The 23,914-nt window shown below is 37.0% G+C and overlaps 1 protein-coding gene across 5 annotated transcripts in view; it reads right to left on the reverse strand.

Annotated features, from left to right (window-relative positions):
• Nucleotides 1-4,298: 4,298 nt before the first annotated feature.
• ZMYND8 (zinc finger MYND-type containing 8) overlaps nucleotides 4,299-23,914 on the reverse strand; it is a 93,315-nt gene continuing 73,699 nt past the window's right edge. For 4 of the 5 annotated variants that reach the window (XM_032217681.1, XM_032217683.1, XM_032217680.1 and 1 more), the window contains 8 exons: nucleotides 20,941-21,333; nucleotides 19,485-19,675; nucleotides 16,721-16,801; nucleotides 13,969-14,047; nucleotides 13,286-13,525; nucleotides 13,037-13,194; nucleotides 11,229-11,318; nucleotides 4,299-5,020 (listed from right to left, as the gene is read on the reverse strand). In XM_032217681.1, coding sequence (XP_032073572.1) covers nucleotides 4,919-5,020; nucleotides 11,229-11,318; nucleotides 13,037-13,194; nucleotides 13,286-13,525; nucleotides 13,969-14,047; nucleotides 16,721-16,801; nucleotides 19,485-19,675; nucleotides 20,941-21,333 — 1,334 coding nt within the window. In that variant the 3' untranslated portion in view covers nucleotides 4,299-4,918. The remainder of the gene's footprint in view (nucleotides 5,021-11,228; nucleotides 11,319-13,036; nucleotides 13,195-13,285; nucleotides 13,526-13,968; nucleotides 14,048-16,720; nucleotides 16,802-19,484; nucleotides 19,676-20,940; nucleotides 21,334-23,914) is intronic. The other variant, XM_032217685.1, reaches the window with a different exon arrangement.

Raw genomic sequence — 23,914 nt, forward strand, 5'->3', positions numbered from 1 at the left:
TGCACAAGCCCTTCAGGGCGCAGAAAATGCCGTATTTTTTGAGTATAAGACGCACCTTTTTCCCTCAAAAAAGAGGATGAAAATCTGGGTGCGTCTTATACACTGAATACAGAATTTTTGGCTTCCTGAAACCCTGCCCCCTTTGCAAAAATGGCCATGCATAGCCTTTAGGAGGCTTCCAGAATGCTCCTGGGGGCTGAGGAGGACAAAAATGAGTGAAAAATGGGCCCCAGAAGCACTCTACAAGTCTCTTAAATGCTATGCATGTCCTTTTTTGACAAAAAATGGGCCAATTTTCTCAAAAAATTGACTGTTTTGGGGGGGTCTGCAGAGTGCAAAAAAATTTTTTATTTATTTGCCTCTTCAAAATCTTAGTGCTAGAATAGATGCATTTAGTACCATATTTTCCTGAAGATAAGCCCTAATGTGTCTTTTGGAGCAAAAATTAATATGACCCGGTCTTATTTTGGGGAGTTGAGGAATGTGCAAAAGCAGCACAAAGCAGATTTACTTTGTTTTAAAAAGTCATGCTGGCTGAGGAATTCTGGAAATTCGTTTTATTACTCCAGAGATTGAGAAACATTGATATAGAAGATCACGCCTTGACATGCCCTTGCTGCTAATTCCCCAATCTTCCCAAAAGCGAACACATGAGGGCAGCAAATTCTAACAATTCACTCTGAGCCAAACGGGATTCTTCATTACAATGTGCTTTGTTCATTTTGAACTAGGGCATAGCTGGCGGTTTTCCCCATCCACCCAAGGGGAAATTGAAATAGCCGATACAGAACATGATTTTTTTCTTCAAAAACATGATTTCCTGCTTCTGATGCAGGAGACTGCATTTCTCCAAAATATATAGTATTTTATAGTATAGCATACGGCATATTATAAATGGACTAGTAATATATATTAACATTTCAGCTAAATTAGTAAAACAATAAAATATAAATGTTAAAGACTATTGTAAATTTGTTTGGTCTTTTCAAGGGACACAAGATTCATTTTTTGGAATGACAGATTAACGTGATTATCCATTTAGAAAAGTGTGTCTCAATCTTAGCAACTTTAAGCTTCCATGCTGCCACATTCTTGTGCCTGGGAAAGTAGGAGGGGGGATTTAGTAGAGGGAATGCAGCTAGACAAAATAACATTCTTCATTTCGGTCAAGGTCATGGCATTCCTGCACCTGGAGGAGGGGTGGCTGGAATGATATCTCGAGTTGGAACGGATTGGGATTGGACGAGGTGATGGGAATGTTGAGTGCAGGGGATGGGTTTGGACTTTTGACTTACTGAGGAAAAGCCGGGAAATATCAGATTCAGTGTTTCCCAGATGTGCCTGTATATCTACTCTAATAAATGGGAGCTTTGAGAAAATGCCTGTCTTATAGTTTGATTGGATTTGGGGTTTTCAGGAATGCTGACAATGTGGACTTCAACTCCCAGAATTCCCCAGCTAACCATACTGACATATCTTAAAATTGCTAAGCTGGCTGGCTGGGGAATTCTGGGAATGAAAGTCCACATCTCTTGAAGTTGCTAAGCTTGAGAAACACTGATCTAGAAAAATTTAAAACTTCACTGGCAGAATCCCACCCCTGCCTTTGTAATTGCAATTGCATGGTGCCAACTCTCAAGGTGTCTGGACCTGCCCTGATGCATCCTTCAGCACCTCATGAAAAAACAAGGCCATGAAATACCCCTGCTCAAAACCCAGAAATGTAAACTTAATAAACTTGCTATCTTGTACATGGAGAAAATTTTACTGGGACATTTCCATGTGAAATCAATGGAACCAAACTAAATATTTAAAGAAGAAAGAATTCCACGCACCCACAGGAGATTGTAAGAGGGAACAGAAGGATAAAAGTAGAGCTATGTCATCCTGCTGCGTGTATTGTGATGTTACACTCCGGTAGGAATGGGCAGAACCTGGGACACAATGGGGGAAACATTGCTTTCACCTTTTCACAAAACCAACAAGATATTGTGGCTGTGGATGCCCACAGGTTCAATGAAATCAGTGCAATCAGACTAGCTCAGTGATGAACCTTTGGGGCTTAGGGTAGCAATTTTTTTAAAAAAATCTAATTTGTCTCTGCTGGCATGCACCCCGCCCCACCCAAACAAAAGATAAAATGATTCTTTCATATTCGTTTATTTTTTTAAAATATAATACAGTCCAATCATGTTTGTGATCCCCAAGATCTCCCTCATAGTCTTCTAACTGACAGGAACCTGAGGTCTATTCAAGGCTGTTCTGGGCCACACAAGCCTTCATCCTTGAAGCAGCTTTGAAGAATGCTCTTCTAAAACATCTGCATCCTCCGAAAACCAGGTGAAAGGACATTTTTAATGCAATTTTCAGAGGCTAGAGACCATGATAGAGCACAACCTTCTCACGCAACTTCTGGAAAGTCTGGTGGTCATTTGACAGCATGCCCTATTACTGTGTGGCCTTGGCAGCCTCCAAATATCATGGAAGTACAGCAATATTGGTGAACTGTTGTGTCACCCAAAACATGGATTGCCATCTCTGAAATGTACATCCTCGGTTCACCATCAGATCTAGCTAAACTAGTGACTGAATACCTCAATACACTCTTGGATTTTGTCACAAATTGTGTGTTCATAACAAGGAAAGTGTTGCAGCTTCTGTTTTGCCACGGCTAAGTATCCCTTGTCTTTTGCTTTCCTAAAACAGTTCTTCCTTCTTGAAAACTAGTTACTAACAATTCACCAAAAGTGAAAAACTAAAATTGTCCCATTTTCCCCACTTGGATAACTTTTAGGTTGTTTTCCCTCCTGTCTCAGCTATGCTAAACAACATGATCTAAATTCATCCCATACTGATAACATTGAGCAATTTAATTTCTACCAATGGTGCTACTGTGTTAATGGGATTATACATGAGGGGCTTTTGCCATGGGGTGGGAAGAAATAAGCAGAATCCAGGTTGCTCAGCGTGAGGTTAATATAATTGACTTCTAGACCATCAAAATTGCAGTTGTGGCTCTAGGAAACGTTAGAGTATGGGGAATTAGGAATTGCAGAGTTCACAAGTACACTTCATGGTAAAGAGCTAGTAGCAAACATTTGATGAGTCCCAATATAGGATAAAACTTGTCATGTGGTTTGTGTAAGTAAAAAAGCCACAGAGAATATAAATATATGCTGTGTGAATGGATAAATGGTGAACATGACATAATGTAAAATCTGAGATTAAGGTAAAGCAGACTGCTATTAACATTTGTGTAGGTTGTTAGTTAAGGAAACTACCTGGGCATACCCCTGTAGTAACTAAATGAACTTCACTTTGACATAGATTTGGGGGGACTTCTCACTAACAATCTGAGAGTAGTTAATTCAGAAGTGAAGTTTGAAAGTTACAGGTAAGTGTGCCAGTCTTTCACAAACAAAATAGAAATCTAGTATTATGTTTGATTTAAAAAGAAGTCAGAAAAAATGGAAGCCCCATAGTTTAGTGCAGTGTTTCTCAACACTGCGCTGGCTGGGGGATTCTGGGAGTTGAAGTCCACAGGACTTAAAGTCGCCAAGGTTGAGAAACACTGGTTTAGTGTGTGCCACCTGTTTTAGTCTTAAAGAAACACAAGAAGCAAAAAAGATATTTAGTTTAATACAAATTTTATACAAAGAAAATGTGAAAAAATACTTCCATATGCTAAAAGCAATTATGCTTCACAAATAAGGCCAGCTAGGCTATCTTTGACACAACTGCAATTCACAAATAGTCTGCTCTTGATTTGTTTTTCTTGTTCATTTTGTTTTCTTTCCTCTAATGTGCATACTAGCTGGAGACTGTACAGACTGCATTCTTTATAAACAATGGGAGAAATCAATTATGACTAAAATGTACAGCAAAATGTACTGGAATGATATCATACAATTAAATTTGCTCATATACATACATCATCTTGCTTTGTTCAATGCTTTTGTTTACACAACATACAAAATGATACTACAGTATAAGTGTAACAGACAGTGTTTTCATGGATTACTTTCTCTCTCATACTGTACTGCTTCATGCTCACATAAAAACATAAAAAAAAAATCCCATAATACATGCTCTAGCCCAGCATCAATGTCTTTTGCCCATTTCTCCAAGTGACCTGGCCATTTCTCGTTCTTGTGTTCCCTTTTTCCAAAGTCCTCCAGAAAATCTTGTATGGATGTATATGTGTGCATAAACCCAATAGGAAGGATGTCTCCCAGATCCACTTGTGTCCAAAATATTTGATTACTGTATTGCCAACTGCTATTAAGGTTCTTGCTTCCTTTTCCTTAGTATTAACAAAACTTTATTTTTTGTAAACATTCTCTCTCACATTAAATACGCTACACAAAAATTTGCTGTTTAATGTACTTGGGACCCAAAGATTGAAAATTATCTTTTTTTAAAATCGCCAGCACTAATTTCAGTTGCATACACAAGGCATTGTCTTCTTTTCCAAATATAAGCCAGGTACTTCAGCTCTTTTCTTCTTTAAACTCTAAAGAGGAAGAATGGTTTCTATGTGCAACTGTCATTCCCAGAAGATCATTCCTGTCGACGACATTTGTGGCAAGCCTGATTTAGTCTTTCCTTCACAAATTTCCAACATGTGCTAAAGTCAGTACAAATATAAAAAAGGGATGGCACTCTTAACGTCATCCACAAATTGTACATAATTTACAACAGTATAGATTTACCATCAATTTTAACTGTCCTCTGGCTTTTTAAAGCCAACACTAATGCTTTACATTAATGTAGTGTAGTTAACTGCTTTGTACACATGTACAAAGGTAAAAGTCTCAACCTTTGAGGTTAATCCAAAACCTGTAGGCATTTTTTTTTCACATTTCTAATGAAGAGATTATTATTATTCCAACAGTTGCCTGGTCTCCTTGGTTAGCAGTTAGACTCTTCGTACTTGGACAGGCATTGTTGTTTGAACGTACTGAACTCCTGTTCTCATTGCCATGGTCCCAGCTGTAGGACTTACTACCACCGGAATGGTCTGCAGATTTAAAGCAAAAAGATACATCGTCTCAGAAATGCAGAACTGTGTCATGCACAAAGCCCAAACAAGTTATCATCAAAGACTTCATCGCACACCACCATTGTAAACTGGTAATGATACAAGACAGAGGTTTGGGGGGGGGGGGGTTGGCTAGTGTTTGGTTCCACAATATGCATTCTCAAGCCTGCAAATAAATGTTTTTCAATATATTTGCAAGTAATTCATTAATAATAAATGACATAACAGAGCAGGTGTTTAATGTTTTGAAGATATCAATATGCTGACCTTTAGTGAAGAACAATGAATACCCTGTACACTATTTAAATAATACTTTAAAACTCAAGACAAAATAAAAATCGGTCTTCAAAAGATCAAAATCCATTAATGCCATTAATTCATAAGTGTGTTAGACAAATAGTTGCACTGGTTGTCAGGACTATTTTATAATTCTAGAAATTATTTACTGGAAATGCTTCAAAATAGAAAATGCCAACATGTGAGTATATAATCATAATTTCAATGGTGACTTTATCAACTATAATATTTAAATGCAATCTATATCAATACAGATTCCCATTTTGGCTCAGTAATTAATAAAATAAATACCCAATACTATTTTCCTCAACCTGGATTTATTCCCATAATCCCTCAAATATCATTATTTGCTATCTGGAGGATTATGTAGTTGAAATATTTATTTAGAAGAAAACAGACTGATAAACGTTGGTCAAACATTTTTTTTCATTTGATTTATGTCTTTCTTATTCATCAAACTTTGCATAGTCACAGAAAAAGAATTTAAAAATAATCTTGCTAGATCAAAAAATGTCACATCGGTCAAGCAAAATACACTCATTCAAAGTATTTTTTTATAAATTTTAACACACACGTGTTTATATATCCTCTTTATGTAACTTGTAATAGCATCAATTCACTGCATTAATGGCTTGCCATTTATCCATTTGATTAGTCATTGATAATTTCATCCTCCAAAAATTTACCAATTGTTCTTGCACATTTTTAACCAAACTAGATTTGGAATAAAATCTTTAGTAATATTTGTAAATATATATATTTATGCCCACAGTATTCAAGTGTTATATGCTAGTTTTTTATTCAATAGTCTGATTCAGAAAGTGTTCAGACTCCCTTCACTTTTGTCAATTTTGTTATGCTGCAGCCTGATTCTAGAGCTATTGAAATTCATTTTCAAACAATGTAGAGAAATGGGAGTCACCTAAGCTAAATTTCACATGTTGTTGCAAAGGGTCTGAATACGCCAATGTGATCTTTCAGTTTTCTCTTTTTAATAAATTTATAGACATTTCTAAAACTCTATTTTCACTTTTTCATTATGGGGTACTGAATATAGATTAATGAAGGGGGAAATGATTTTCAGCAACTGAAGCACAACAAAATTGACAAAAGTCAAGGCGGTCTGAATACTTTCTAAATGCACTGTATATGTATATGTATGTATGCACACACACACACACACACACACACACACACACACACACAACTACTAGAAGTATTATTTATTCTTTGTCACCTCTCAGACAAAGATGTCTTAGATAAGTGCAAAATAATTCAAAACCAAAACTTTTCTAGCTTGAAGTTTTGAAATTAAACAAAGTGTTGGATTGTTCCAACCATAATAAAATGTTTCACTTTAACTAAAAGTGGATCGGCCCGTTTCAAAGTCTGAATCTAAAGTATTTACATATCTTTACTGCTCCCTGTTCTTGCTGCTGGTAGAACTAGATTAGAAGAATGTGTGCGTTCTGGAACGCCTCAAGCAATTTCAACCAAACTTGGTACACAAATGACTTGCTCTCTGGAAAAAAATACTGTGGGGATGACACACTCCTAACACCCCTCAGGGTGTGGGTGTGTTCTGTTAAGATACAGCCTGTTGTGCTTCTACTGTGCAGGGAAGTGGAGTTGCCATGGTAATTGCTTCACAGTACTCCACAAGGGGCTCCCTCTGATAAAGGGGCGGGGATCCAACATTAGAAATTGTGTTTGGTCCTGACATTTCTCCCCTATAAATAAATACCCAGGCAACGCTGGGTTATCAGCTAGTATATTATTTTTTAAAAATCTCATTCTGAAAAGTATAATAGTAGAGGAGCCCACCTGGTAAGTTTATTACAAAACTCAATATGCATTCCATAATTCTAGAAGCATACAATTAAAATCAACCAATACAATAAAACAATTTTTAGTATCTATGGAAAAAGAATTCATGAATTTGGGCATGCTATAGAGCATATAAATATCAACATTATGATGACATACATGAGAGTAAATGTATATATTGTACATTTGGAGCTACCAGTGAGATACACATTGATGTCAGCCAAAGTCCCTCTACCAAGTTATTTTATTTACAGTTTTGGTGCTCTTAGAAAGTACAGTTCTTGTCTATAATCCATCACACCTCCACTCCTGTTCCTTTCCTTTCCTTCCTTAAAGAAACTTCGGTCACCAAAGGGTAGCAAAGGCTGGAGGCTGTTGCACTGCTTCCCTGGTATGGACACAGTCTTCGGATTATGACAGCAATGGGAACTGGAATTACTGTTGCTCAGAGATGCAGTCATAAAGCATGACAGCACGTGACAGGTGTCATTTTTTCTGCAATGACAATTGCTGACATTGAGACCACACAGGTCATAAGCAAGGCCTGCAACCTCCGACTTTCTGATGGCTTTCTCTATGACTTTGCTTGTGGGAAGCCAACAGGTTGACTATGGTCCATTGTGATGTAATAATTGTGAGCTGGGTCTTGGATCATGACCATATGACTGTGGAGATGCTGCAATGGCCACAACTCCAAAGACCAGTCAGAAACTACCATTTGTTCATCACATGGTTAAGCTTTGAACAGTCATTTAATGAGTGGTTATAACCTGAGAACTACCTGTATCATGATATGATTTGGTATCTGTGGCTCCAGCTTAACTTAATATCACATGCATCCACAACCTCCCAAAGATTGGGAATGACTACTATATATGATAAGGATAAATCATATTATGATATGGAGAAGTTTATCAGGGTAATCCTTTTATTTTAAAGGCATCAGCCTCAACTTATTTAAAGCTGTCCTTTGCAATGTACATTGCAACAAAAACAGATAATGGGAAAAATGTGATGCACTATGACGGAAGGATACTGCAGTTTCAGCACCACAACCATATGAGCTAAACTGCAATTTACAAAGTAAAGGAGAAAGTCCAAAATCAGACCTGACTGTTAAATATAATTATTTTATGATTGAAAATGGTTAGCAAAACACATTGCTAAATAAATGATTTTGACTGAGTTTATATAACATGGTAGACTAAATATAGTTGGCTAGACTGAATTAGTGCATTCTGTATCCCAGTCAGTCTGGTCAACCACTGAGTTAAGAAAACAAACAAGCATGAACAGGTAGTCCTCACTTACTACTACTAATAAGTTATTGACTAATCGTACGTTACGAACTTATGACAATCAGTGCTGAAAAAGGTGAGTTACGGCCAGTTCTTGGAGTTGCTGCCACTGCAGTGTCCTTGTGCTCATGTGATCACAATTTGGATGCTTTACAACCGATGTATGTTTATGATGGTTGCAGCATCCTATGGTCGTGTGATTGCCATTACAACTTTCACAGTTAGCTTATGACAAGCAAAATCAATGGAGAAGCCATCAGGAAACTGCAGTTACAATCAAATGATATCGCACTTAATGACCATAAGTTGGCATGGCCACAGGACATTACACTTAATCACTGTGTGTGGCTTAGCAATCAATTGAAATTGTGGTTGGTAAATTAGATCTACCTATAGTACAAGCATGAACTTTAGTTGAAGAATGCTGCATATTATCATTTTCCAATCGTAGCATAAAGCAGGTCAAATTTCAAAGCACAGGATATTTCCAATTGTCAGTCATCACCATCCCCACCTCCATAGTTCCCGGGAGATTTTATTATCTCTCTGGATTCGTTTGTTGAGCATTAAAAGATTTTGGGAAAAGCACTGGCTTAAAAATTTAAATGAGGTTTATGCATATTGCCAATACGGGTATGGAACAAAGACATAACTCAATGATATGTAACCTCTAGGATGAATGTGGAATCTAATAGCATATTTGTTCTCTGACAGAGCTAAAATGTTGGATTTTTTTACTTCTCGAGGACTGGGGGCTTCCAAGTCTTAAAATACTTGTTTTGTCCTTACCATCAATGCCCTCAAAATGCAAAACAGCCTACATCATACAACTCTGACACTTTCCAACACCTTCCCTGATACTAGATGGAGCACAAACCAAATTGTAACCCTGGCCTAATCTTAAACTAAAGGCATCACTGCCCATATCAATAAGGAAATCTCCAAATATTCTATTCTATTCTGTCTGTTTACTTTTTAGTCCATTGACTGACCAAATTGCTTGGGTAAATAAAATAAAAAAACTATTAACAATTTAAAGTATCCAGAATATTTAAGACATTAAATCCAATGCACAATTTTAGTGGTTAGTGGGAAGCACTGATGATCTTAGTGGATCTTGTAGGAGAAAGTATTCTCTCATGTGACCTAGGATGAATCCATGTAAGCCATTCAAATAATACGAAACACTTTGTACTATACCTAGAAAATAACTGACACCCAGTTATCACAAAAAGCTATGGAAAGTTCCAATTCCAAATTCAGAGACTGATGGTTAATTAATTAGTATTAATTAAAATTAGCATTCATTAATGTTAATGAATGTTAATTGCCCCACAACTTTAAACAACTATGCAAGAATATTTAGATATGGTCATGCAACAAAGTATCACTTCCTTTTGTATAAATTGTCACAGCACAGATTCTCCAATGACCTCCATGCTGTGCCTTACTGGTGTTATAATGAATTGTCTGTCATTAATGTTCTGCTCATTTTACTTTCTCCTTCATTCCACAGGGCTATATACCATGAGGATTTTAAAAAGAGAAGATGGTATTTATGCAGTTGTGTTTACCACTCTAGTAAATTCCCAATTCTAGAACTCAATGAAGCATTGTCTGAATTGCCTGAAAAATCTATTCCAGAATACTGTTATGACTCCTTGGAAAAACCAGTAGTTCCAAGAAACTGTTTGGAAAAGCAAACTGAATTTGTCCTCTACCCCTGCACAGATGGAGATTGACTGCAAGTCCTACCTTAACCAGGCAGTGGTCCATTCATGACAATGGGAATTCACCCATGAATCATTCTTTCAACCAAAATAAAAGACCAACCGAGTATGTCAGCAGTCTGCTTTGCCTCTAAGATCCAATGTCATAAAATGTCACAATTGCTATGAATTCCTGAGTCATACCAGACAGTCCAGGCTGAAATTGATGTGGAAATCTCCTAGAATCTAGAATTCTATAAGCCACCCAGATTTACTTACTTAATTGAGAAAGTATATAAATAAATCAGTGAATTTCTTAATGAGCTGGTTGTTATATACAGCCATATTTCCTCTCCATCTAACTTCCTCTAGCTTGCCTAATTACTGAAACAGGTCCTCTTGCCTCATCCAACTAGATTTGTTTATACAAGCCAGCTTTCGTCCATGATCAAATCATGAAATGTTTCCAATTCTGTTGTTTATTTATGTGTCACAGAAAAGAAGCAAAGGTGAATTCTATGTGGAACTGAAACTATTCACTGGGAAAACTAAGTTGTCAGATTAGCTACAAAAAGAAACTAACTGCAAATTTCACTTTCTATCTAGTGATATATTGACTTTCAACTTCTACCTTTTTATATCCTACCACCATCAAAATACTAGCCTTTTGACAAAACCCTTACCACCATGTACTTACTACTAGCCCCTGATGCTTCTTAGTCAATCAATTAATTATAGCACATGACGATTCCTAAGTTTAATGCAATTTTGAAATTACACAAAACACCACAGATGAAGAATAGCATAGCTTTCCCTAAAGTGCTTCAGAAACTATAATAGTAATATAGAATTTTAAATCAATAAATAAAACTTGAATCTTTGATTGTCCTAGATGACAATGTATGGTGTAAAAGAAATGGAAATGTATAGCAAAATAAATCATTTTGCACAGCAAATTGAGTTAAGACCAGTGAATTCATATTGTGGTAACACAGGAGAAAACCCATCCTCCCTCCAAAATAAATGAGCTGTTTCAATGGCAAAAACAGTACTTACAATTGTGGGTTGAGTAGTTGGTATATAGGTAGTGGTCTGCGATACCTGGACCAACTTTATAGGCTGGCTGCTTGTCACACCTGTTGCTATCTGCAGAGACAGCACAGGTAACCAGAGTGAAAGGTTGTTTTTATGTCAATGCCACCTATTTATTAACATGGTTTTAGGTTTAGATCTTGCCTTTCCTAAATGGAAGGACTGCCTCTGATTGCTGGGGGAAGAGGGGAAATGATTTTTATAGATTCCGCCTCTCTGCTGTACCAAAAAACCCATCAATCTGCTATGGGAGACAAGGAAGAGTTGAGAGATCTTCCTGAAGCCTGAGACATAGTGCTAGGTACTGTGATAGATGAGAATCAGCTAAAAATTATCTTCTATCCATCTTTTGGTTCTTAGTGAAACTTGTTCACAAATGTTCTCCATTTGTGAAACCAAACTCTGGATTTAACCCATAACAATGTCAGTGCTTGGCTTAAAAAAAAACCTTACAGTTTAATGAATTCACAGGTTACAGTTTTATAAATAAAAGCAAAATTTAAAATATGAAAGTGAGCAATGCATACAATTTGATGTTTCAAACATATATAACAATCATGTGAATGCAATTTGAGATTTCCAAAGAAAAATATTTCATGATAAGAAACCTATCACAGAGAGCACAGTACAATTACAAGTAAGGTAATTGGGTATCTATTTAGCAATTTCTTGTTAAGAAATATAACATTTTTCAGTGTCTTCCATTCTAAATATGTTTTGGGCCATCCTTTCTTTCTCTCTAGAATGCACAAGACGTATGATTCCTTTCCTTAGAATAAAGCAAGACAATTAAATTATATAGTTTTGTAAGAGATACTGACTTCTTGAGGTGTAGCTCAGTGGTGGGATTCAATTTTTTTTACTACTGGTTCTGTGGGCATGGCTTGGTGGCCGTGTTGTGGCTTGGTGGGCGTGGCAGGGGAAGGATACTGTAAAATCTCTATTCCCTCCCCACTCCTGGAGAAGGATACTGCAAAATCCCCATTCCCTGCCGATCAGCTGGGACTTGAGAGGCAGAGAATAGATTGAAGCGGGCCAGTCAGTGGTGGTATTTACCGGTTCTCCGAACTACCGGTTCTCCAGAACTGATCAGAACCTGCTAAATACCATCTCTAGTGTAACTGAGATAAAATGTCATGATAAAAGAGTTTATTTTTTCAACAGAATGTACTATTGTGCTTTAAGAAAAACTAATAGGGACATACAAGAATGGATAGAAATCAGAAATGTACTTGTTAATAAAGTTTTATTGTAACTGCTAGTTTTGTTTTAATAAGAAAGCCAGGACCCATATTTGACCCATGCAAGATAGAGAACAATAATAGTTATCTATATACGATTAGCAATTCTAGTATCTATAGAATCTGCAGAAAAGTAAGGATACTGAATTAGATAAAGATGTGGATAATACTTTCAAAACTCAGCTTTCAGCACTTGACAGGAAAACTTGTGTGTAAGTGTGTATTTCAAAATAAGAGAAGTCTGAGGGATATTTGTGATGAGCCTGAGCAGTCACTACATCCCAAGTGGGTGGAAACAGGGCAAAATCACATGAGAATTCTTATGCCATGATTTAAAAAAAAGAGTAGCACATACAATATTAGATACAACTTTGAACCCTAAAAACTAACTCTGTAAAAGGGGAAAATAAAGAGAAAGGTATTTCACCAGCCCGCAATAAAATAAAATAAAATAAAATCCCATTTATTGCTTTGTACAGCTTTTAAAAATAAACCTTAAAGCAAGGCTGCACCATGGAAGGACATACTTACCGTAACACTTTCCTTGCTTTTTTCCACAACTGCCTCTTTTTCCTTTGGAGCATTGGTTGCTTCTGTAGGCGCAGGCTGTGCACTGGAGCCAGGTTGGGACGCTTTGTTTAATGTTTCTGAATTAACTTCACTATCTGTCTCTTGCTGGGTTGCAGTAGCTAAAATAAAAACCAAGAGAGTTTAAAAATGGAGGTGAGATTCATTCACAAATAGATAAACAGTGTAACTGTAGAAACACTAGCCAATTACCTGATTGTGTACAAGACTTCATATGTTCTGGCCAATGAGCTTGTTGGCAAGGATAGTCACAATAGCTGGTATTCCAACAACAGTAAAAGATGGCCTCTTTTTTGCAGTTGGCACACCACTGCTTCTTTTTGGTCTCATCCACAGCTTGTTGCTTTTCTAATTCCAGCTGTTTCTTCACTTCAGCGATTAAACGGTCTCTTTCTTGCTCTAAGCTTTGTCTCATTTCAGCCATTGTGAGTTCTAGGTAACAGATGAACAGCATGTAATCTAACAGTATTTAAATGGCCTATCTGTTAAGTAATAAAATGGTAAGCTACCTTAAGTGAAACAAGAGTTGCTGATTTATTACAATAAAGGCAGACAAATGTAGACTATAATGTGCATAAATAAAAAATAAACATGGAAGTTCTTAAGATCTTTTACAATAAGATTACATATTGTATAAGATCTTAAGAACTTCCATTTTTTTATTTTTGAAACAATCCACTATTTTTTAGATGTCTTTCAAGAAATAATTACCAAACAATTTAGGTTTATTAGCTATCATGATGACATACTGTGACAACTGAGCTAGACTTCTATAATTGATTATATATATGGAAAACAGAGCCGCACAGATATTCCTTTACATACTGGACCATGAACCCCCAAAATATTTAACAAAAATAATGTTATTTTTATACCCAGATTATGTTTCATTTCTGAGAGCTCTTGCTGATGTAACCACTGAAGCTTTTCAATTTCAATTCTCAGACGACGAATCTAAAATATTAAAAAAGAATAACAACAGGAGTGTCAGTCAAAATAGAATGAAATCCTTCTTTCTCCTCTATCCCCACATTTCTTTCTGAGGGGGAACTCTTTAAATCAAATCTGGGTGCATAGGGAAGAGGGAGGGAGAGAGACCATGAAAGGAAATCCAATTGCACGGATGACAATCTTTATTTAGAAACTAATCATTTTCATGGAAAAATATCTTGGTGTTGTTAATAAGATCAGAATAACTATGCTTCCTATAAATTGTGCAAAATAAGTAATGGCATCTACTCTTTCTCCCAATGGAATAAAGAGAAAGGAGGGCAAATGTGCATGAATCAAAAAGTGGAATAAAGCTATTCCCAAAGACATATACTTGTTTCTCCTGCATTATAGTAAATACTATCCCTCGCAACACAAAGTTGTATTGTATTGTATTCAGTACATAATCCGATATAATGATAGTGTGAATTAAGTATTTCCAAATGTTAACTGGATCTTGAATAATTTGTACAATAGAAGGCTTTACTAGCTTTTCTGGTAGAGGTACAAGAAAAATCTTTAAAAACTGAGTTTGCTGTATCTGTCATGAAGTAGTGTTATTATACTGTTTCTTTTAGCATAGAAAGTCTCAGCCATATGAAATACATTCTTTATTTTACTGTGCTCTCTCATGCATACTACATCCGATTAATAATTTCAAGTGTTGACATAAGAAGAGAGACAGAAACAAAAGGTTTGAAATAGGGATGTACAACTTTCATTAATTTCAGACTTGGCTGTTTTGTTATTCCTCTAACTTTCAGGGCTCCAGCCTAGATTACTCTGAAAGGTTTACAAAATTTCAATACTTAAGGTGAAAAAAACAAAAGAACATATAATCTGCAATATTCCTGAAAACATATAACACATTTTTTTTCAGGAGCAGTTATAAGCCTTCCATTCCAGGTCTTCATGGCCCTCCAAAATGTTAATAAGACAGGACTGGCTAGAACTCTGAGGATAATTTATATTGTGGGGGCGGAGGGAACTTCCCCAAGAAGGAGTAATGGTCACAATCAGAGTAGTAATTGCTCAGCAAGGCTTTCTTTTTGGATTTCATTGGATGGATGCATTCTATATGAAGTAGGGAGTCAAAGTGCTTTAAAGTGTGCTACCAACACATTCAATTGCTGGAGGAGGCCAGTGTAGTTCCTGCAGCAGAGGTTTTATATGCAGAAACTAAATTGAACTTGTTACTAGTTAGGCCCGCGATGGCGAACCTATGGCACACGCAGAGCCATTTGTCAGCTGGCCAGCGCGCATGCGTACACTGCCCAGCTGAGTTCAGCCTTTTTTAAAGGCATTTTTTGCCCTCCCAGGGCTCTAGAGGCTTTATAGGAGCCTGGGGAGGGTGAAAAGAGCTTCCCTGAAACCTCCGGAGCGCAAAAAAACTGGCCCTATGGGCAAACCGGAAGTTCGGGAATGGACTTCTGCTCGTAGGGCTGGTTTAAGCCCTCTAGAGGCTTCAAGGAAGCTCTTTTCACCCTCCCCAGGGGGAAAGAGGGGCATTTTTGCCCTCCCCAGGCTCCTATAAAGCCTGTAGAGCCTGGGAGGGTGAAAAAAGCATGCAAAAAATGGGGGGAGGGGGAGTGCCTCTCATGCGCGCATGCGCACTGGGGGGGTCACACATTGCATTATGGTTACAGCACGCCCATGCATAACCCCCCTGCGCTCCCCCCCTTATGGCACGCAAGCCAAAAAAGGTTCGCCATAGCTGAGCTAGGCTGTAGCATTTTGAACTGAATTTTGTGAACGGTTAAGGACAGCTCTCTATAAAATCAGATAAAATAACCAGTTATGTGCCAAGGCCTGCACTCCCAAGTGGAGGGAGTCAAGTCCTCACATGGACTATTCAATTAATATAACTGCTTCCCATATAAGTATCTCTCTTTCTGTCACATTAAAATTGTATTGATACCAATTTGTGAAGAGAGTCTAGAGATTATAATCAAGCCTTTTAAGAACTGTCAATGATCCTCAAGCCATAGGTATATACTCTTGATTTAACACAAATATTATATTTTAAGGGTAAGATTTTTAACTATAGCTTAAATGCAGCTCCAAAGAAAACCCTTGGAAAACTCTATCTAGTAACAGAACTAAAAAAAAAAAATCAAAACGAACAACAAAAACGTAAGAATTACAACACATTTCATGCTAGAGGAATATGAAACTCCAAACACATTACCATAGCAAGGTATACTGCCATTTATCACAATTTCACACTATAACCAGATTTTAACAGCTTCCCAGACAGCTAACAGGGAGAGAGCCAGTCTAATGTCAGGGAGGAGGTGGGGCAATGCTGTTCTAAAGAAGAGGGGACAATCTTTTGCGAGGTGCCCAAAGAGAGTCCAATCTACTAGATCTAATTGGATGAGCAGAAACCATTGGGAATACTGGTTCCAAAGACACCGAGTTTCCAAAGACATCGAGGTCACAAGTCATGTAGGGCTTTATAAGTAACATCCAGGACTTTGAACTGAATGTGGAAAGTAACTAACAATATAGCAGTTCTGACAGTAGGAGTATCACATAGTAATAATAAGTGGCACACTAGCCACTGCCTTCATGATCAGTTGTAGCTTCTAGGTGGCTTTCAAGGACAGCCCCACGTAGACAGTTAAGAATACGAACCTCAGCAATTGTGCTTCCAGTAGTATTTTTTGAAAGGTCATTATATATCTCAGTCATGGTTCCTTTTATAGCATCCATCATCTGTTAAAAAAAAAAATACAGAATTAAATATTTATTTACTGGGAAGAGCTCCGTCAATTTTGTTTACCCCAGATATGGTGAAAATGATTATACTGGAATATAAAATGGTTATAGATTTCATAGCTAAAGGTTTCCCCGCACCTGCGCGCTAGTCATTTCTGGCTCTAGGGGCCATTTCTAAGCTGAAGAGCCAGCGTTGTCCAAAGACGTCTCCGTGGTCAAGTGGCCGGCATGACTAAATGCTGAAGGTGCACGGAACGCTGTTACCTTCGCACCAAAGGTGATCCCTATTTTTCTATTTACATTTTTACATGTTTTCAAACTGCTAGGTTGGCAGAAGCTGGGAAAAGTAATGGGAGCTCACTCTGTTACACGGCACTAGGGATTCGAACCACTGAACTGCCGACCTTCTGATCGACAAGCTCGGCATCTTAGCCACTGAGCCACATTAATTTGCCATTCCAGAGTTAAATGATACTCCCAAGCAACTGAGCCTGATGAAGAGCAATGACTGTATTTCCATCCCCACATTTAAAGCACAAGTATTAGTTTAAGCAGCATCCTCCCCACTTCCAAGCTTACCACTGCTTTCACTTGACAAACAAAAGCAGCCGCTCTATCTCCAGCAGCTACCTAGTAATGTATTCTATAGGAAACCATCTGACATTGTGCCTTAACATCTGTTTTAAAAAAACTACAGCGGAGACTTGGCAAAAGTAGACCCTATAATCTCTTTGCTTGCTTTAAAATCTGTATTTGGGTATCGTGCCTTTTATATCAAAGTAGGTAATATATAGCCCAGATCAGATGGAAGACTAAAACATTATTTGACTTTGTCTTGCTCTTCAAGTGAGCAACCTAGATAACTTGAGGGTTATTGTTCATTTGCATTCTAAACCTTTTGTTCTCAATGCTATAATCTAAACTCGATGAAAGACTATCTATCAGTTCTGTAATAAGACTTAGAATTAGCCTTGAATATTAAAAATAGCCTGTTCCATGTCAAAGAAACTATGGTCGCCTGGGTGAAACATTTTGGTTATAAGGTGGAATTGGCTAAGTGGGAAAAACTTTGGATACTTAATCAGAAATTAACAATGGCTACGGCATATACAGAAAATATTTATAAGATGTTCTATACATGGCATCTCCCCCCAGCACGGCTCTCCAAAATGTTTAAAAATCTGGCCCCAAATTATTGGAAGTGTAAAAAAAACACCAGGCATTTTTTATCATATGTGGTAGACGTGCAATGAGGCAAAAAAATATTGGAAAATGATTCAATTATGTTTAGAACAAATGGTGGGAGACCAAATCTTGTTTAAACCAGAAATTTTTCTCCTAGGTATAATACCGGAGGGGTTTAAGAAAGATACACTTTATCTAATTATACATGTATTAACTGCGGCATGCATAACTTATGCACAATATTGGAAAAAAGAAAATACACCATCAGAGCTAGATATAATCATAAAAGTATTGGCCTGTGCGGAAGCAGATAGCCTCACTCTTGAACTTAAAAATAAAGAGGAATCAGAATATTTTGAAGTCTGGAACAGATTTTATGATTGGTATAAGACAAGGTGACAAGACTAGAACAAACTGTATATATTGTGATTGGACAGAAAGATAGACAATGTATTAAGTAGGCTAATTGTTAATGGTTGAGACTAGCTGTATATAATGTGAATGTATAGTCACTTCGACTTCGCGGTACTGCATGTTTTAAATGTAAAAATAATTAAAATATATTAAAAGAAATAGCATGTTCCTAAGAAGAGCATAATCAAGGGAAATTTGACATAGTTCCACTAAGCTCTATAGGGACCAGTTTAAATTCTCACCATAACAGATTATTTGTCTCAGAGGAGTAAGTGCAGAGAACGTGAGCTAACTCTCTCTCTCTCTCTCCCTCTCTCTGCGTGTATGTGTGTGTACGTGCGTGCGCGCATTAAGTAAATGAGATGGAGGGGGAATAGAAAAGATATGTCTGCTCTAGGCAAATGAACCAGGGAAGCAGGCCTGCCAAGACTGGCCCTGTCCACTCTTCTTATGTAGTTATAACAATCTTTTATCATAAAATAAATCCCTCATCCATCTTCTAATGTATCACACACACACACATGCGCACACACACACGCAGCACAGGTATATAGATTTGATGGGGAGAATAAGGATTTATTCAAAACAAGTTTGACTCCTGGTGACTTTACAGGCGTGACCATATAGATATTTTCAACAGTATGGAATCCCTTCTCTCTCTCTCTCTCCCTCTCTCCCTCCCTCCCTCCCTCCCTGTGTGTGTGTGTGTGTGTGTGTGTGTGTGGCAATTTTTTCATATAGCCTATACCCCTGCTATCTCCAATCCAAGTACTAAGTACTAATCGTGCCTAACCCTGCTTAGTTTCTCAGCCTAAAAATATTGGTGTCAAACCCACAATGCTTTGGTTGATGTTTTGCCCTTCTTATCCAAAAAAACACAGAACAGTAAAAAAAAAAATACACATCTTCTGGGTATATCTTAGGGAGACAACTTAAAATGTTGCTGTTAAGTTCTTCTGTGAGCGCAAATGTTAATCTTATCCGTGAGGATGGAGAAAATCACAAAGGTGATTTAAAGGTACATGTTAAAAATGCATTAATTGAAATCAAGCATTAAATAACCCTTTTTTTAAAAGCTTACTTTACTAGTATACTTAGCAATATCTGCAGCCACATCTGCTGAAGCTGTTGCTATTGGCAAGTCTGTATTAACTGAAGATGAAAGTGTATTTGCTGATCCAGAACTGGTTACTATAGAAACAGGCTGAGTGCTTGTAACCAGGGTGATAGTTGACGTTGAAGTACTCTGAGTAATTTCTTTTTGCTGTACAGCTGGAATACAAAACAAATCTGAAAATGAGTTACTATATATTTCAAGGCATTTGGAAAATTAAAAACAGGCCACCTCTGAAATAATTATTATTTGGTAGTTTTTCAGTTTAGTTACTAGAACTATACTATTCAATCTGTGAATGATGTTATTAGCAGGTAAGACCAGCCGTAAGATAAGACAGGAACATAAGACATATTTTAGTGAGTACACATGCTGATTTTATCAGCTGTAAAATTCCCTGCAGGCGTTCACCAATTATTAATTAATAAGGCAATATGTTTATAAGGACCAACTAGAACACGGGTGTCAAACTCACAGCGTCATGTTGCCATCACGTGATGTGTTTCCCCTTCACAGAGCTAAGGTGGGTGTGGGCAGCACATGACGCATCCAGCCCACACGGGCTGCCAGTTTGACACCCCTAAACTATAACATTACAAAATCATTTAAAAGGTTTGAGTGTAAAATCAAAGTGGCAGTGGAAAAAAAGAAGAGGTAGTTCCAAAGACTGCAATATTTAAATTTCTTAAAACAAAATACAGGCAATATTAACTAGTTTTGTTATATACTATATATCATAATATATACTAGTATATCATAAATATTAAAAATATCTGAAAGACTGCTGGTACAAATACAATCATAACTGTCCCTTAATATACAATATTAAGAGGTTTATTTAAAGAGAGTTCAGCCCATAATCGAAGGAGGAGATAGATCCATTTTTTTCTTTCTCCTGCAATCTCCTCCCAGGAATCACTTGTGAAGAAAGGATGGTCAGAGAAAATAACCACTTCATCCTACATAAGAGAAGCATCTACTGGTTTCAAAATACTTTCATATTTGAGAGGCGGTTTTCCTTTTATAGGGTGGTGTATCTAGATCAGGGGTGTCAAGCCTGCGGCCCACAGGCCAGATGCACCACGCGCTGGCCATGCCCAGTTTAGCAAAGGTGGGGGGAGTCATGATATGTCACGTGACGCCGTGAATTTGACACCCCTGATCTAGATTCAACTTATCACTAACCATAGTGTTATTATCATAATAACCTGTGTTCTTATATTATTTTTATGTTAAATCTACTCGGTTAATTAGATCATCGATAAAAGGACTGGGCAATTCATATTCCAACTGAAAGGTTTCTTAGTATATATAGTTGTGGAATGTTTGATGATCTCATTTTTGTGCAATTAATATTTGAGGTCTGGGCACAACTACTGTGAACGTATTGCAATGAGCAGACATTAGGAAAGGCGGGCAATACCTTTCACTGCCTGTCTTGTCTGGTATCTTGTTCCTTGAGAAGACTGAGCCGGCGGCTGCTGCTGCTGATTTTGCTGCTGCTGTTGCTGTTGTTGTTGTTGTTGCTGCTGCCTCTGTACCTTCTGCATATGCCATTTCTGGGAGGAAGTCTGAAATTTGTTTGAAGAATTCCACACTACCCGCTGCACAGCTGGGACGGTTTCCTTTGGTAGGAGAGGTCTCTGTTTTTTTACTGGACTTCCAGTAGCTGCCGCTGGAGTGCTGACAGCAGAAGCAGCGCTTGTTGTAGCTGTAACACCGGCTGGGGGTGTCTGAGATGCTGATCGAGTAAGCACCTGAGTTTCAACTGGAGGCTGACTGTTGACGCTTGAAGGAACTGGGGTTTTAGCTGCAGCTAACCAGATTTTTTAAAAAAAACCAAGAACAAAGATTTATTGGAAATTCAGTGTTATAAGGGAATATAATAAAATATTGATTCCCAAGTATTTGATTCTTTGTTATCAAGTGGAAAGTCTACTGTTTTAAATTTAGATTTAGAAAGAATTTTGCAAAAATAGAGTTTCACCCACAAGTATGATTAAATGAAAATAAATACTGTATATAATTTGCTTAGAGAGTTTTCAACTTTTTGTTTTGGCTCTTCATTCCTGTACTCTCCTGTCATTTTTACTCTCTTGTATTATACATATGTCCTGTTTTTAATATTTTTTGTGATGGATTTATATTTATCCATGGTATCAGAGTCTGAAATCATCTTCAGATTTTGAAACAATAAAACTGAAATCAAGGCATTTTCAAAGTTTGCCTTCCCAGGATAAGAAGTTTCAGGAACAATCTACCAAATGAAATATTAAACTTCTTTATACATCACTTCACCAATACAGATGATTCAGTTGGTATCACTACACAGCGATACCAACAGGTACATATTACCACAGAATAGTAGTTTCAAACCATTTTAATTTAGTGGGCAATGAAGTAGGCAGTAAAATCATATGGTGCATCATTTTATGTCTCACTTAATAAGTGTGAGTGAATTGCTTAACGACCATGGTATAAACGAGGCTGTAAGTCCATCATGGTCACATGTCTCACTTAACAAATGTGCCACTTACTAACAAAGTTGCTGGTCCCAACTGCAGTCATCAAGCAATAAGGGAAACCTTTAAACCCTTAGCTATATTAGCATTCATATTTAGCATGACACATATATCCATTCTATATACCATCAATTACACTTAATTGTGTCTCTGAGCAGAGGTTCATATGTCTATTCTTTCCTTAACTTTTAATTCTCTTAAGGAATGACTCCTGGATCTTTTGAATGTTTCCTTTTGAAACAATGTTAAGTTATAAGTGCTAGGATATTTCTTGCAGATGAACATTCTTATGGAAGGTGACACAGATTACTAAATTCTAATATCTTCAGAACTTTAAAATAACCACAGGTTAGACACATGAACTATACTTAATAGAAATAAATTCAATGTTTTTACTTAGGAAAAGAAATTAAATGCAGAATAGGCAACATAGGTGAAAGAAATCTTGCAATTATACTTAATGATGAACTGAGTGTAAGTCAGTAGTGTGATATAGCTGAATAAAAAGTAAGTGCAATTTTTAAAATATTTTTTAACCTACCTTCATTAGTTTTTGTATATTAGCTGAAGGTGGCAAACATCCTTCCCCCCCCCCCCCGCCCTCCAACAACAACCTGGTGAGATGGGTTGGACTCCAAGAGAATGACTGGCCCAAAGTCACTTATCTAGTTTTTCATGCTTAAGGCAGGACTAAAACTCACAACCTCCGGTTTCAAGGCCAACCACTACACCAATTATAATATGCTTCTTATGCTTCTTAGATTTTAAGAGAAAAACGTGATTTCAAAAATGTCTTAGAAAAATGAACATAGCTGAAGGATAATCATGAAGTCCAATTCTATTCAATTCTACTTATGATAGGCAATTTATAAAACATAATCAATGCTTCTTTGACACTATTTAGATTAGAACAGTCAGAACAGCATATGCCAAATAGCTATCACACATGTGGATTCCTTATGTAAGCACAAGAGGCAAGGTTTGACTGAAACACAAACACAGACACTGCATGCCCTTGAGCCTTATCTACTCTTTCTCAGAAGCCATGAACTTCTCCCTTGCAATATTGTTTAAAGAGAAACAGATGCTTTGAAGATCTCATTCTACTAACCCCTCCCTTTCAATTGTTTAAAAATATTTCTGAACTAAAAGGTGGATTTAATCAGAACTGACATTTGTGGCTGTGGTGAGTTGGAATAAGAACTCTGTTTCAATCAATATGTATGTTTACTTATTTAGGGATAGTAGTGCTATATGCTTCCTTAGGTGTACTTTTCTGTACCTCTCACATATTGTGCCAGTCAGGGGATAATTGGCCAGAGTTCATGTCTTGTTGAGAGGAAGAGAGAGTCAAGGATATGTATTGCCATAATTCTTTAACTCTTCCTACTGTAAAAGCATGATCAGCTTGATAGAATAACAATTAGAGACTCAACTCAATTTCAAAGAAGTTTCAAAGAAATGCTATGTTATATTTCCAAGAATGTGTTTGAAATGTTTTGAAATCATGAAAGATACCCAGTGCTTGTGGCTATTTTCTTTAATAGTTAGTTATAAAGCAGTTCTTTATTTAGGATTTTCTGTGCACACAGACTATCCTTGATTACTTTATTATGTAATATCTATACAGCTTTGTGGTTCTTGCTCTTGCCATTACTGGGCAAGAGACCAGTAATTGGCTGTAAACTGCTAGCTCTGAACTCATAAAATGATTATTTGGACCTTTTCCAGTTTGTTGGTTTTCTAAGTAATTCTTTAGCCATGAGAATGCCAATTGAGAAGTATGGGAATTTTTTTCTGACTGGGAATCCAAACTGACCTAAGTCCCAATACTGTATTGTAATATTGTGCAACTGATGTAACTTATTTTCTTTA

This window comes from Thamnophis elegans, chromosome 5 (assembly GCF_009769535.1).
Source record: "Thamnophis elegans isolate rThaEle1 chromosome 5, rThaEle1.pri, whole genome shotgun sequence".
Taxonomy (NCBI): domain Eukaryota; kingdom Metazoa; phylum Chordata; class Lepidosauria; order Squamata; family Colubridae; genus Thamnophis; species Thamnophis elegans.